General features: G+C 44.8%; 1 protein-coding gene across 6 annotated transcripts in view; it reads left to right on the forward strand.

The window, feature by feature from the left end:
* Positions 1-15250, forward strand: part of Dcaf1 (DDB1 and CUL4 associated factor 1) — a 71459-nt gene continuing 56209 nt past the window's right edge. For 4 of the 6 annotated variants that reach the window (XM_037207902.1, XM_037207903.1, XM_037207904.1 and 1 more), the window contains exons 1-2: positions 1-93; positions 13095-13212. In XM_037207902.1, the coding sequence (XP_037063797.1) occupies positions 72-93; positions 13095-13212 (140 nt within the window). In that variant the 5' untranslated portion in view covers positions 1-71. Of the gene's footprint in view, positions 94-7312; positions 7470-13094; positions 13213-15250 lie in introns of those variants that run through there. The other 2 variants (XM_037207905.1, XM_028895360.2) reach the window with 1 other exon arrangement.

Consider the following 15250-nt stretch of genomic DNA (forward strand, 5'->3'; position numbering starts at 1 on the left):
TTGGGCAGAAGGGGCTCCCTTCAGGAACATCATGTGACTTTTCACAGAGCTACACCCCCACCTATTAGGGAATGAAGAAGAGCTGTCCCTTCGGTAAGAGCCCAGGATAACCTCTGCACCTAGCAATGTCTCTCCTCGATGGCTTTGGCTTCCAGGCCCAAGTGGGTACTCCAGGCTGTATTTGGCAATATCTTAGGCCCAGGTTCAACATCCAGACTTGTGGAGAGATAGGGTGACGCTAGTGGTGTCTGAATCGGGCAGGGGAGGAAGGGGGAGATCAGGTCAGACCAGGATCTTCTCATTAGACATGGCTGTTCTTTTGAAATGAAAGAACTGATGGTGTGAATTTTCCATAGACCCTGCCCAATCACTCCCTAGATCACTTCCCAATGAGTCAGACCAGAGAGTCTCTGCATTCTGTAGAACTCTTATAGCTCTAAACTAATAGGTTTTTCTGACACCACCACCCCCTCCCCCGTCAATAATAAGTTTTTCTGCCAACACAGTAAGCCAGATCAAGCTGAACTGAAAAAGTATAACAAGAGGTATATTTGAGCAGAGCAACTCCTTGACGGGTTCTCTGGTCCCAGAGATCGAGGCCAGACAAATCACACCCCCAAACTAAAGCAGGGAGACTTTATAGGTTTTATATATAGGTGAGGGGTGGTGATGTATCTGCCACAAGCTGAGTTTGTGCCAATGTATGTATGACCAAAAACCGATTGGTTAAGGCAAAAAAGAACAAAAAAACAAAAACAAAACAAAACAAACAAAAAACCAAAAACCTGCACCCTGTCTTCCAAGCCTGCTGGAGCATGGCCTCTGGGATGGGCAAAACTCCAGCAGTGCTAGGTGTGGTCCCGTAGTCCCAGAACTCTGGGGAAAGAGGCAAGAGGATCAGGAGTTCAAGGACATCCTTGGCTATCTCTCTAGATAGCTCTCTAGTTCGAGCCCAGTCTGGGTGGCTATGTGAAATCCTGTTTCAAACTCCTCTTTCTCTTCAAAAGAAAGAGTATTCTACTATGTTTTTCAGGGCAGCTGAAAATACGCTCTAGGATTACTCTGATGTAAAGCTCATTTTTCTTATGTGGAAAGCCTACACTCTGCTGTCGCCATCAAAACTCAAGAAAATAAAGTAGCCTAAAGCCCCAGAGCTAGCACAAAGGAGCAACAGTGTTTTAGCTTTTCTATTGTGAGAAAAAGCAACAGAGAGGAAAGGATTTATTTCACCTTACAGCTTATAGGTCTAGCACTGAGGGATGCCAGGGTAAGAAATCGGGTAGGAACCTGGAAACAAGAACATTAGCAGAGGCCATGGAGAAACACTGTTTACTGGCTTGCTCTCCCACGACTTGGTTATAGAAGCCAGGACCGCCAGCCCAGGGGTAGCACCACCCACAATGGGTTAGGCCTTCTAGGATCAATCAATAATTAAGAAATGCACCACAGATTTGTCTACTGGACAATTTTGTGTGTGTGAGTGTGTGTGTGTTTTCGAGTGTTATCTGTGTAGCTTTGGTGCTGTCTTGGATCTCGCTCTGTAGAGCAGGCTGGGCTTGAACTCACAGAGACCCACCTGGCTCTGCCTCCTGAGTGCTGGGATTAAAAGTGTGCGCCACCACTGCCCGGCCTTGGCCGATTTTATTATAGTCATTTTCTCAGTTGAGAGGCCCTCTTTCCAAATGACTACTTGTGTCAGGCTGACATAAAACTAGCCAGCACAAGCAGTATTAGGCCTGGTCTGTTTGCCTCCAAAGCTGAACTGAACCATGGACCCATCTACTTCTTCAAATTCTACTAGAATAAAATAAGCTGTTTCCTTATCCCTAGCCATCAGTGACACAGAAGGAGTCACAGACAGGGTTTGAGCCTGGTTATCAATCAAGTTTTAGATAAGGGAGCCCAGACTCCTTGGTTTGTATAATCTGTTTTGTGACTGATTCTTGCTATATAGTCTACCCAGGCTGCTGGTCTGAAACTTCTCTATGTAGTTCACTGTAATCAGACGTTTCCTGTCCTGGCCACCTGGTCTCAAATAACAGGTTCAGAGGCTGAATATGAATTATAAATGCTTGGCCAGTAGCTCAGGCTTATTACTAACTAGCTCTTACAGCTTAACCCATTTCTATTATTCCATGTATTGCCCTGAGGCCTGTGGCCTTTACCTCTATCCCATTTTGTCTGTCCAACTCAATCTCCCTCTGGCTGACGACTCCTGACTTTGCCCTCCTTCCAATCATTCTCAGTTTTGCTTGCCCATCTAACTTCCTGTCCATCAACCAGCCTGTCAGCTTTTTTTTGTTTTTGTTTTTCGAGACAGGGTTTCTCTGTGTAGCTTTGCGCCTTTCCTGGAGCTCACTTGGTAGCCCAAGCTGGCCTCGAACTCACAGAGATCCGCCTGGCTCTGCCTCCCGAGTGTTGGGATTAAAGGCGTGCGCCACCAACGCCTGACTGCCTGTCAGCTTTTTATTAATCCATGAAAGCAATACATATCTGTGGTATAGAAAAGGATTGTTCCACAGCAGTCCAGGATGACTTTGAACTTTTGATCCAAATTTTCTTGTCTTGTTTTGTTTTGTTATTTGAGACAGAGTTTCTCTGTTTGTCCTGGAACTCACTCTGTAGACCAGGCTGCCCTAAAAGCACAGAGATTATCCTGCCTCTGCCTCCTGAGTTCTGGGATTAAAGACAGCACCACTAAACCTGTCTTATCTTTAATAATATTGATTGGAAAACCATTGTTTTTATTTATTTATTATTATTTAAATTTATTTATATTTTATGTATGAGTGCTCTACATGTATACCTGCATGCCAGAAGAGGGCATCAGATCCTATCATAGATGGTTGTGAGCCACCATGTGGTTGCTGGGAATTGAACTCAGGACCTCTAAAAGAGCAGCCAATGCTCTTAATCTCTGAGTCATCTCTCCAGGCCCCTATTGTTTTTCTTTTCTTTCTTTCTTTTTCTTTTTCTTTTTTTTTTTTTTGATATAGAGTCTTACCATAGAGCCAATGCTTGCCTGTTTTTTCCAGTATTTTTTTTTTAAAGATTTATTTATTTTATTTCATGTGTATGTGTAGGCGGAGTTTCTCTGTGCCCCAGCAACTACTCCCAAATAACCCACTCAAAGACTTATTAAAAATACTTGATCGTTAGCTCTGGCTTGTTACTAGCTAATTCTTACATTTTAAATTAACCCATATCTATTAATCCATGTGCTACCCTGAGGCTCATTTACCTCATGTATGTACTTCCCATCCTGCTTGCTCTGTGTCTCCTCTGACTCTGACCTTTCTCCCAGCATTCTCTCTGTCCTGAAAATTCTGCCTAGCTATCGGCCAATCAGCTTTTTATTAACAACGAGAGCAACATATATTCACAGTGTACAGAAGGATTATTCCACAGCACGTATGAGTCTTTGCTTGCATGTTATGTGTGCCACATGTGTGTGTCTGATGCCCAGGGAAGTTAGAAGAGGGTTCTGGTTACCCCAGAACTGGCATTATGGATGATTGTGAACCATTATGTGGGTACTGGGAATTGAACCTGGGTCCTCTGCAAGAGCAACAAGTGCTCTTAACCTCTGAGCCATTTCTCCAGCCCAACCAAAGCTTGTCTTTGACTCTTTAAATGTTTAATTACATTTTATAGGGGCTAGGACAGCTTTGGCTCATCTCCTTCCACGTGGGTCCCAGGAATTGTACTCAGCCGTCAGGCTAATCATCAAGAGCCTTTGCCCACTGAACCATCTCACCTCTGCTTTGAAGTCTTGATCCTCTTGCCTGAACCTCAGTGCTCAGATTGTTGGCCTGTGCTACCATGCTAGCTCCAACTTGTTTCTCACCATTTTTTAGAAAAAGTGAGGTTCCAGAAAGAGCAGAAATGGGAGACCTGGGAAGCCTGTGCTTGGGTAGTGGTTCTGAGACAGGGCTGCCAGATAAAATACTGGATCGTCAGCTCAATTTGAATTTCAGGAGAACGAATCATTTGCTATTATTATTGTCCTCAATAATTATGTAGGGCTTTTCTCTATGTCTGAGGCCCAGGGAGGTGGGAGCTGGGTAGAGATGGAGGTCACTGCCTTATTTCCTTCTGGCCTCTAGGAAGTTGTTCTGAACTCATCAGATAAGGTAGAGGATTAAACTATTATCTGTAGATCCTCAGTTTATTTCTCTGTAAAATGAAGTGTTGTACATGGATATAATCAGGCAGGAGTGGCCTCTGCATACATTTTGGGTGAATAGGGTAGTGTTCCTCTTCTTATTTTCTGGAGAACTGTTGGAGCTTGCTGGGCAGGTCAGTGAATGACTGAGTTTTCCTTTTTGCATAGGTAGGGAATTCCCAGAGCCTGATAGCACTACTGTTTTCAGTAACTTCTGTGACACTGGCAGTTTAGTGTCGTCCAGTTAACAGGAGAGCATAAGGGAATGCTCATTTTCTAGCCCAAGTGAGTTCTGGAAGAAATCAGGGGGTATTGGGTGGCACCAGGGGAGAAACACCTGGGTTGGGTGAACCTAGAGAGGAGGCACTTGGAGAAAAGTAATTATCGAAGGAGCTGGAGTTTGAGGCCCAGAGGACTTGCTACTGTGGATTTTCCTATAAATACTGAGTATGCTTGGGACAGGGAGAGGCAGATTATGTCTAAGACTGTAATCCTTGATGCTGGGGACAGAGCTGGGGCTCCTCTTGTCCTTTCTGATTCTGGGGATCTCTGATTCCTCCCTCTTTCAGCTGGGGGTCATCTTTTTTTGTTGTTGTTTTTTGAGATAGGGTTTCTCTAGAACTTGCTCTGTAGACCAGGCTGGCCTCAAACTTACAGAGATGTGCCTGCCTTTGCCTCCTGAGTGCTAGGATTAAAGGTTTGCACCACCACCACCAGGCTGGGGGTTTCTTTCTTAGTTGTACCACAAGGTAGGGAGAAATGTGTAGAGCAGGGTAGGACAAAGCTCACAGATATTCTACCAAAGAAGCAAAATAAAGAGACAAATCAGAACAATCCTTTTCAAGGATTCAGAATAAATGTACCAGAACCAAGCTAGGTGTGCAGGCCTGGATTATCTGGTTTTATGTTTATATGTGCTTAGCTGTGAAAATATTGGCTGTAAAGACTAGTGCCTCATACACATACATGCTTTTGCATCTAGCAATGTAGGTAACGCCTCTCCTGTGAACTCTGCAATGATCACACTAGGGATATGTAGCTAGGGAACCTGGGTGCCACCCCATTGCTCCTCCCAGAAGGAGAGTCTGGACTGTCTGCAGGCATGTGACTGTGTTTACATGGTGTTCACAGTGGGGGAAGGAGGGCTGCAGGAGTACAGGGTAGATAGATGTTTTGGTATTTTATGGAGGCAAGATCTCATGTTTCGGTTTGCCTTAAACATGCTAGGTAGCCAAGGATGATTTTTGAACTTCTGATCCCTATCTCTCCACACAAATTACTGGGATTGTAAGCATGTACTGCCATCACCTGCTTAGGGTGGAGATTCTTGGGGGAGTTGCTCCTAGACAGGCCCTGTACTTCCTCTGCTTCTCCAAATGTCCCAGACCTCTCCTTGACACCCCTTAGAGTCACCACCAACCCAGCTCCCCACCCCCACTGGGTTCCTAAGTGGAGTAGTGCCCTCTGGTGACAGAGTGAGGCAGTGACTCCTACTTTGATAAACGGGACTTGGGGTTCCCCCCAAGGGCTCTTGTAGAGCTGACCACAGGCAGAGGCAAGGTATCCAAGGAATTAGGGAGGATACCTAGAGGATCCATCCCGCTACATTTTGGGTTCACAGCCCAGGGGGGTATATGGCAGGCAAGCTGCCTGAAGTGGTATTGGAAGTATTATGAAGTCTATGTCGTAGCTGGGAATAGTGGCACAAGCCTTTAATCCCAGCACTCGGAAGGCAGAAGTGGATCTCTGACTTTGAAGTCAGAGCTGGTTGCCTTTAATCCCAGCTGGTCTACATAAGGAGGTACAATTTCAACCACAGCTGAATAGTGAGAACCCGTCTTGAAAGATTATATATATATATCCAAAGGGGGGGGGAAAGAAATGTAAAGATTTATGTGTATGATTGTTTTGTTTGCATGTATGTTGGGGGGTGCACCACAAGTATGCATGATGCGTAGAGGCCAGAAGAGGGTATCTCATCCTCTGGAACTGTGAGCTGCCATGTGCTTTCAATCCAATCCTGGTCCTCTGGAAGAGGAGGCAGGTGCTCTTAATTGCTGAGCCATCTCTCCAGCCTCCAAATCCGTATCTTTTTTTGCTTTTGTTATTGAAGACACGGTCTCTTTATTATGTAGCTCTGGCTGTCCTGGAACCTGCTCTGTGGGTCAGGCTGGCCTTGAACTCACATGTACCACCACTGCCCGGTGGATATTGGCTTAACAGCCATAGAATCTGTTGATAACAATAGGCCCACAGTTTTTATAATCTCCATGTGAAAGTATTGACAGTGGGAACTCTATGGAAACGCACAGAACACACTGAGAATTCCAAGAACAATAATGATAATAATTCCAAGAGCATCCGGTCTGACGTCGGGGTAGGTCTTGTCAAGATTCTGCTCAATTGTGGAGTTTATCTTCCATGCTCTCACATAGGATCTGTGGGACAAAGTCAGATAGATCCTCCTGATGCTTCTTCACTTTGCCTGGTGATATTAGGCAAGTCATTTACTCTGGGTTACACTTTCCTCAGTTCTAAAATTAAGAAATCGAATTAGATGACCTCTGTGGTCAGTCCAGTCTTTGCTGAAAGGCTTTTTAAAAAAAGTTACCTGCCTCACATATAATACGATGCTTTTTTGATTCTTGCCGAATTTGTTTTGAACAGAAAGCCAAAGGAAAACTAGCGAGTTACTTCTTAATGAGTAATTTCTGATACATTTGTGCGAAATGCATTCTTTGACTCTGGCATTTTCTAGGGCTTATGTGTCAATCATAGTACTACTGAGCTGGTCCGGTGACACAGGGTAGAATTAAGTATTGACCAAGTTATCAGGCAGCTGTAGCCAGTCCTGCTTCAGAAAGATCGATTCCTTCCTTCACTTTTCGCTCCCGATTTTGGAAGTAGCCAATAAATACACAGGAATGCACATTTACTACAGAAAACTACGGATCCCAGAAGCCAATGCGCTGGGGAGGTGCTTACTGGTATCTCTAGCCCCCACTTTCCCCGCCCTTAAAACGCGGAACTTCATTTCCCAGGAGCCCTTTGATGTTCCTCCGCTGGCGCCGACGTTCTCCCCCCCCCCCACGCCTCCCTGCTCGCGAGCCTCGCGCCAAGTTTCCGCGCGCGCGCGCGCGCACAGTACGTAGCATGCGAGTGACGCATAATATGTGGGCCGCTCAGGAGCCGTGGTCGCGCTGTGTGTGTGAGTGAGGGAGAGTGAGTGCGGGACCAGAGGCGGTGTGTGTGAACTGTGGCTGCTGGAGGGGTCGGGGGAGAAGCGGCCGAGCCGCCCGCGAAGGTAAGCGGGGGAAGGAAGGCGCCGGCTCTCCGGGAGGGGCACGAGGAGACCGAGCGCGCGGCCGGCTGGGCGGGAGAGTGGGCGCCTCGCTGGGGGAGGGGCGGCACCTGCTTCGGCCGCCGGCGGCGAGGGGGCGGGCGGGACCACCCGGGAGGCTGGGCCCGGGGCCTGACAGGACTTTCCTGTTTTTGAGCCCGGGCTCGGGGGCGGGGCCTCCAGGTGGTTCCTTCGGTCTCCTCGAGAAGCTTCCTTAGAGTAACTCTTCCGCCCGGAGTGGGGGGGCAGGGACGTGCGCGCCTCTACCTGAAGGAGGTGCTCGTTCAATTTCTCTGTTCCTCCCGAGGCGCGGGGCGCCCTCTTCCCGGCCGCACGACGGACCCCTCGGCGGACTGTGTCTCCGCCTCCAGCCCCAGTCACCTGGGCGGGCTTTCCCCTCCTTCGGCCTCGTGCCGCTTCCCAGCGCCCGGCTCCGGGACCGGGCTAGGGGGAGGAGCTCCCCGGGAACCCCTCCTCCTTGTCCAGTGCTGTGCGGCGTGGCCGCGGAGAGAGGTGTGCGGGTGCCGGGGCTGACCCACGGTTGCCTGCCGCCGGGCTTTTCGAGAGCTTCTTCCGAGGGCTTTAGTTGTTTTCTGTTGGGCTTTCGGGGGCGTTTGCCTCCCTCTCTCCTGCTTCTAGAAGGTGTCGGTCTCTTTCCTCTTACTGCAGTGATAGCTCTCTAGTCTTTCCATTTGTTGAGGAATTAACTCTTAGAGTGTGTGTAGTAGTAAATGACTTTTGCGTAAATGCCTACGACTCGTTTTGTGTGCCTCGTGTTTCCTTTTTTTTTTTCTCCTGGAATTCGCTCTGTAGATCAGGCTGGCCTCAAACTCAGAGATCTGCCTGCCTCTGCTGAGATTAAGGGCGTGCACCATTAATGCCTGGCGTTCTTGTGTTCCATAACTCTTGCCAGTGAAGCCTTTTAACTTGAATGCATGTTTTAATTATTAATTTGTTATAGCACTATCTTCCTGTTGCAAGCCCTTTGTTAATGTGGAGCGTGAGAGGTTCATTGGTAGCGTCACCTGAAGGCTTTTTTCCCCATCTTGGGGTTTCAGTCATTTACCTTTAAGGCTTTTATAAGCGTATGTATTTTGACTTTAGGAGTCAATATAGTATATTTCTTCCAGATGTCAAGATTTGTGTTTGTATACAGCAGTATTTCATTAACCATTTTCTAGTGGGGATATGTATTTTGGGTGTTAAGGTAATTTGAGGAATTTTTCACATTTCTTGAGCATAGTATTTTACTGTTACATTGTTGTTCAGTTGTTAAATTTAATAAAATGTAATAAAACGAACTCCGAGTTAAATTGAAGTGGTTGGAGTTGGTTTATTACCACTGTATTGTTTTTGTAAAGCAGATAGTCATGGACAGTAATAAAGTTATGTATGATCACGTGCCAGAGTGTTGAGTTTTTGCTTAAAGTTGTAAATTCGAAATTTTCCCCTTTCCCCTTCTAGTGGGGATTGACCCAGGACCTCTCTTCCCCTTCCCTTAAGTCTTTTGAAATAGAATCTATATAACCCAGGCTGGCCTCAGACTTGTGAATGCAACTCACACAGCTTTTTAGGTGTTGTGATACCGATGTGCACCATAGGCTCGAGTTGACCCTCCTGCCTCCCTGCCTGCCTTTCTCTTTTTTATTTCCTCCCTCCCCCTCCCCTCTCTTTCTCTCTTTCTTGGTGCTAGGCATTGAATTTAGGGCCTCAGGAACAGGCCTTACCATTTAGCTACACCTCTTAGCTCCTTTTAAGTAAAGGTTGCAACTTTCCTAAAGGAGTGTTGTTTCCCACCTTTTGTCTTTGCCCCAGGATCTGTTTTAACGTGGACTTTATCTTAGATATGGGGGCAATTTTTGCTGAAATAGCCATTAAGTATAGTTTAGGAAGAGGACCTATTTTGTGGTTTAATTTAAAAGTTGCAAAATGGTGGGGAAATGGTAGAACGGAGTAAAGTGTAATAAAAAACATCTACACACAGTTACTTGCCATAATAACTCATCTATATCTTGGGTATTCTTTTGGTTTTAGAGGTTTATGCATACACATGTAAATTCACAGGTGGCAGTTCTGCACAAAGTTTTCACTTTGATTTTTGTATTTAATTATTTGGGCTGGGTGGTGGTAGCACACACCTTTAAGCCCAACTCGATTCAAGACCAGCCTGATCTACAGAGTGAATTACAGGAGAGCCAGGGCTTCACAAAGAAACCCTGTCTCAAAAAAAAAAAAAAAAAAAAAACAACCAACCAACCAAAATATATTTGAGAATCAGTTTAAATTAGTTTGACCAAAAAGTTGGTTCAGTTCTAACTTTTTTTTTTTTTTTTTTTTTTTTTTAGTTTTTTGGATGATGTTCTGGGATGACAGAGCCTAAGAACCACCCTCTACACCCTTTCTTTTTTGTAACAGCCCTGGCTGTCCTAGAACTTGATTTCTGGCCTAGAAAATAACAGAGATCTTCCTGTCTCTGATCCTGAATTTGTTTTTTGAAACGGAATCTTACAGAACAACAAAACAAAAACCCTTCTAGTAGAAAAGCTAAATTAAGTAAATACCTTTAGTTTAAACAGTTAACTGCTTTCCTGTATATTCTTTCTCCCTGTGTTTATTTTGTGGAATTAGGTTTCTCTCTGTAGCCCTGGCTGTCCTGTAACTCACTCCATAGACAAGACTGGCCTCAAACTCAGATCTTCCTACCTCTGCTGGGATTAAAGACATGCACCACCACCAGACTGGCTTGTTTATTTATTTATTTTGGTTTTTTTGAGACAGTTTCTCTGTGTAACTTTGGAGCCTGTCCTGGATCTCACTCTGTAGACCAGGCTGGTCTCGAACTCACAGAGATCTGCCTGCTCTGCTTCCCGAGTACTGGGATTTAAGGCATGTGCCACCACAGCCCAGCCAGACTGACTTTTTAAATATATGCTAAAGTTCAGACCCAGGGTTTTGTAATAACATGCAAATGTTCTACCACTGTCCTGGATCTGCAACTCTTGTGTGTGTTTCTAACTACTTGAATTATAGAATTTTACTGTTTTTTTTTTTTTTTTTTTTTTGTTTTTTCGAGACAGGGTTTCTCTGTGTAGCTTTGCGCCTTTCCTGGGACTCACTTGGTAGCCCAGGCCGGCCTCGAACTCACAGAGATCTGCCTGCCTCTGCCTCCCGTGCGCTGGGATTAAAGGCGTGCGCCACCACCGCCCGGCTGAATTTTACTGTTTTAATGTTCTTGAATTTCCCCTTCGTTACATTTTTTTTTTTTTTTTGAGATAGAATTTCTCTGTGTAGACCAGGCTGGCCTTGAACTCACAGATCTGCCTGCCTCTGCCTTCCAAGTGCTGGGATTAAAGGTATGTGCCACAACTGCCCAGCTACTTTCTTGTTCTTGTTCTTTAAAAATTATTTTTTCTTAAAAATATTTTTTCTTGCAGGGTGTGGTGGTGGTGGTGGTGGTGGTGGTGGTGGTGGTGGTGCATGCCTTTAATCCCAGTGCACGGGAGGCAGAGGCAGGCGGATCTCTGTGAGTTTGAGGCCAGCCAGGGCTACAGAGTGAGTTCCAGGAAAGGCTCCAAAACTACACAGAGAAAATCTGTCTCAAAAATTTTTCTTTAAATTGTGCTAATAGGTGGAGGAACGTTGAAAATGGTATGTTAATGCAGTAGGTATGATGGTACACACTTGTAATCCCAGTACTCAGGTGGCTGAAGCTGAACAATCATGAATTTGAGTTCAAGCTCAAGTTACATAGTGACACCCTGTCTTAAAACAAAAAAACAACAAAAACCAACAAACCACAGGCTACATGAGTGTCTTAGGGTTTCTATTACTGTGAAGAGATACCATGACAACTCTGTATTATAAAGGAAAACATTTAATTGGGGTAGCTTACAGTTTCAGAGGTTTAGTCCACTATCATCATGGTGGGACATGGAGGTGTGCAGGCAGGCATAGTGCTGGAGAAAGAGCTGAGAGTTCTGTATTGATCTGCAGGCAGCAGGAGCCTGTGTCTACACTGGATGCATCTTGAGCATAGGAGACCTCCACAGTCATACATTTGCTTCAAAAAGGCCATACCTCCTAATAGTGCCACTCCCTATGAGCTTATGTGGGCCAATTATACAATGGGCCTAGTGTGGCGGGCCTAAAGGCCCAGGACTCAGAGCTGATCCAGGAATATGCAAGGCTCAGTCAAGGTCTACATGGGTGACAGAGTGAGTTTAAGGACAGTTTGGGAAACTAGACCCTTCAAAAAAACAAAACAAAACAACAACAACAACAAAAAATACAAGCCGGGTAGTAGTGGCAGTAAAAGCCTTTAATCCCAGCACTGGGAGGCAGATCTCCTCCTGCGAGTTTGAGGCCAGCCTGGTCTACGGAACTAGTTCCAGGACAGCTAAGGCTATATAAAAAGAAACCCTGTCAGAGAAACAAAAAGATCAAAACCCTACAAAAATATTAACAATCCAAAAAACCAAAACTAATAACCTTAAACAAACACTGGGGAGGTAGCTCAGTGTTAGAGTGATTTCTTAATATATCTGAGACCTAAAATTCCTAGTACTAAACAAAAATAAATAAATAAATAAATAAACCAAGGGCTAGGGATGTAACTTAGTAGTACAGTTCTTACTAACATGAGAAGGCCCTGTGTTCAATCCCTGTCACTGTCAAAGAACAAAACAAAAATGTCAACCAAAGTAAGTCAAAGCAGTGCAAAACTGTAACAGTGTGTGTATTCTAGAAGGCTGATTGTTTAAGTGCATTCCTTTATAGTTTTTTGTTTGTTTATCAAAACCCTGGCTGTTTTGGAACTTTTGTAGTCTAGGCTGATCTCAGACTTAAGAGATCCACCTGCCTCTGCCTCCCAAGTATTGGAACTAAAGATGTGTATTCCCATGCCTAGCTTTTTCTTTTCCTGACTGTCCTGCAACTCACAGAGATGTTCCTGCCTTTTGTCTCCCAAGTGCTAGGTTTAAAGGCATGGTGAGTTTTTTTTTTTAACCTCCATTAAAAATATGGCAAAAATTAAAAAGGGGCTAGACTGTTCTTATGTAGTACAGCACTTGTCTAGCATGCATGAAGCTCAGTTCAATCCTCAGCACTGCACAAGCCCCTGTAATGGTTATATATCTCTAATCCTACTTCTTGGGAGGTAGAAGCAGGAGGATCAGAAAATAAAAGTCATTCTTGGTATAAAATGAGTTCAAAACAAGCCTAGGCATTACATATTCTGCCTTTAAAAAAAAATTGTAAGCCTGGTGTGGTGGCTGCATGGTGAGTTTTAAGTCAACTGGAGCTACTAGTGAGAGCCTGTCTCCCCATCCCCAAAGACTGTAAATTTACAACCCAGTGGTATTTAGTAGATTCACAATTGATGGCAACTATCATCTCTTTAGTTTCAGGGTCTCCCTTCCTGTTCATTTTGAAGACAGGGTCTCTCTGTGTGGCCCTAGCTGGAGTAAAAATATATAGACCAGGCTGGCCCCAGACTCTAACTTATCCTTTACCTACTACCTTCACACTTATCTTTTTGTAGGAACTATGTCAGATGTCTTTGTTTATTTCTCACTCTTTTGACTTCTTTAGGCCAAGCCATGACTACAGTAGTGGTGCATGTGGACTCCAAAGCTGAGCTCACTACCCTGCTGGAGCAGTGGGAAAAGGACCATGGCAGTGGGCAGGATATGGTACCTATCCTTACCAGGTAAGAATAGCCTTTTTTTTCCACCACACAACCTTATTTTACTATACAAAACAATATTTTTTTAAAAAATGGGTGTATTGGTGGTAGCAAGATGGCTGAGCAGTTAAGAACATTTGTTTCCCAACACCCATGTTGGGCTTCTCATAACTGCCTGTAACTCTAGCTCTAAGGGACCTGACTCCTCTTCTCATCTCTGTAGTACCCTATGCATGTGCTCACGTGTACACACACACACACACACACACACACACACACACACACACACACACACACACAATGGTTTTGGAAGGAAATAAAAGAATATTTTGACAGAATCGGATTTTTTAAAATTTTTGCTTATTCCTCTCCGTCCGGTGTCGTCCCCCGTCGTGGCCCCCCCCCCCCCCCGCGCCAAGAAAGAGTTTCTTTGTGTAGCATTGGAGCCTGTCCTGGAACTTGCTCTGTAGACCAGGCCGGCCTTGAACTCTCAGAGATCCACCTGCCTCATGAGTGCTGGGATTAAAGGCGTGCGGCGCCGCCCCGCGGGAGGGCCCCCCCCCCCCCCCCCCGGCTCTTTTTGCTTTTTAATTTTTCTCTCTTTTTTATTCTTTTTTCTTTTCTTTTCTTTTTTTTTTCAAGACAAGGTTTCTCTGTGTGGCCCTATTTGCCTTGGAACTCACTCTGTAGACCAGGCTGGCCTTGAACTCAAAGATCTGCCTGCCTCTGCCTCCTGAGTGATGGGATTAAAGATGTGCGCCACCACCGTCCAGCACTTTTTATTTTCTTATGTTTCATTTCAGGCCGTTTCTCCTAATCTTCCTTCATAAGTTCTTCCCCTGCATTCATTTTTTTTTTTTTAAATTACATTTATTGTGTGAGCATGTGCCAGCTATATGTGTGGCGGTCAGAGAACTTGCAGGAGCCTTTACCTGCTCCCCATCCTCACTCCACAGGCCTATAGAATGCCTCAGGCTTGCCTGCCTATCACATGAAACATTGTCTCAGAAACAGGACCAAAAAAATCCACTGTTCTACATAGTGAGGTCCAGGCCAACCAGGGTTGGTACATATCTTGTCTTTAAAAAAAAAAACCCAAAAAGTTAAAAAGCAGGGCTGGCTAGATGGCTTAGTGGGCAAAAGTGAATTTGTCCTCTGACTTAATGCACATACTAATAATAAAGTCTGAAGAATAAATACTGAAACTATTTAAAAAGATATTTGGAATTTAGCCAAAATGAATTAAGAGAATGTAAATATTGGGAGAAGAGAGATAGTTTAGTTGGTAAAGTGCCTGCATTGTAAGCATGAGGACCTGAGTTCAGATCTTTAGCATCTATGCAAACAAACAAACCAACAAAACAAACAAGGTATGAGTTTGTGTTTATAACCCTAATACAGGCGGATGGAGACAAGTGAATTTCTGGAGTTCATTGGACAGCAAGTATAGCCAGTTGGCAAGTTCTGAGTTCAGTGAGAGATGGACACTGTGTCAGAAGATGAGATGGAGAATGATAAAAGAATATTTTTGAGATTTGGGCTGCAAATCTTTAGATAATATTTAAGAAAGGAAAAGTTGTTGGATGTGGTGGCGTGTGCCTTTTATCCCAGCACTTAGGAAGCAGAGGCAGGAGGTTGAGTTTGAGGACAGCCTGGCCTATGTAGTGAGTTCCAGGACAGCCAGGGCTATGTAGCGAGAGCCAATAGCAAAAAAAGTAAAATAAAATAAAAATAAAAAATAGGAGCCGGGTGTTGGTGGCGCACGCCTTTAATCCTAGCACTCGGGAGGCAGAGGCAGGCAGATCTCTGTGAGTTCGAGGCCAGCCTGGACTACCAAGTGAGCTCCAGGAAAGGCGCAAAGCTACACAGAGAAACCCTGTCTCGAAAAACCAAAAAAAAAAAAAAAAAATAGGAAAAGGAAAATTCAGGACTGGAGAGATGGTGTAGTGGTTAAAAGTACTGACTAGACCTGGGTTCAATTCCCAGCACCTACATGGCTGTTCACAACTCTCTGTAATTCTAGTTAAAGGGATCTGAATCCTCTTCTGGCTTCCATGGGCAA

Source organism: Peromyscus leucopus, chromosome 7, assembly GCF_004664715.2.
Source record: "Peromyscus leucopus breed LL Stock chromosome 7, UCI_PerLeu_2.1, whole genome shotgun sequence".
NCBI lineage: Eukaryota > Metazoa > Chordata > Mammalia > Rodentia > Cricetidae > Peromyscus > Peromyscus leucopus.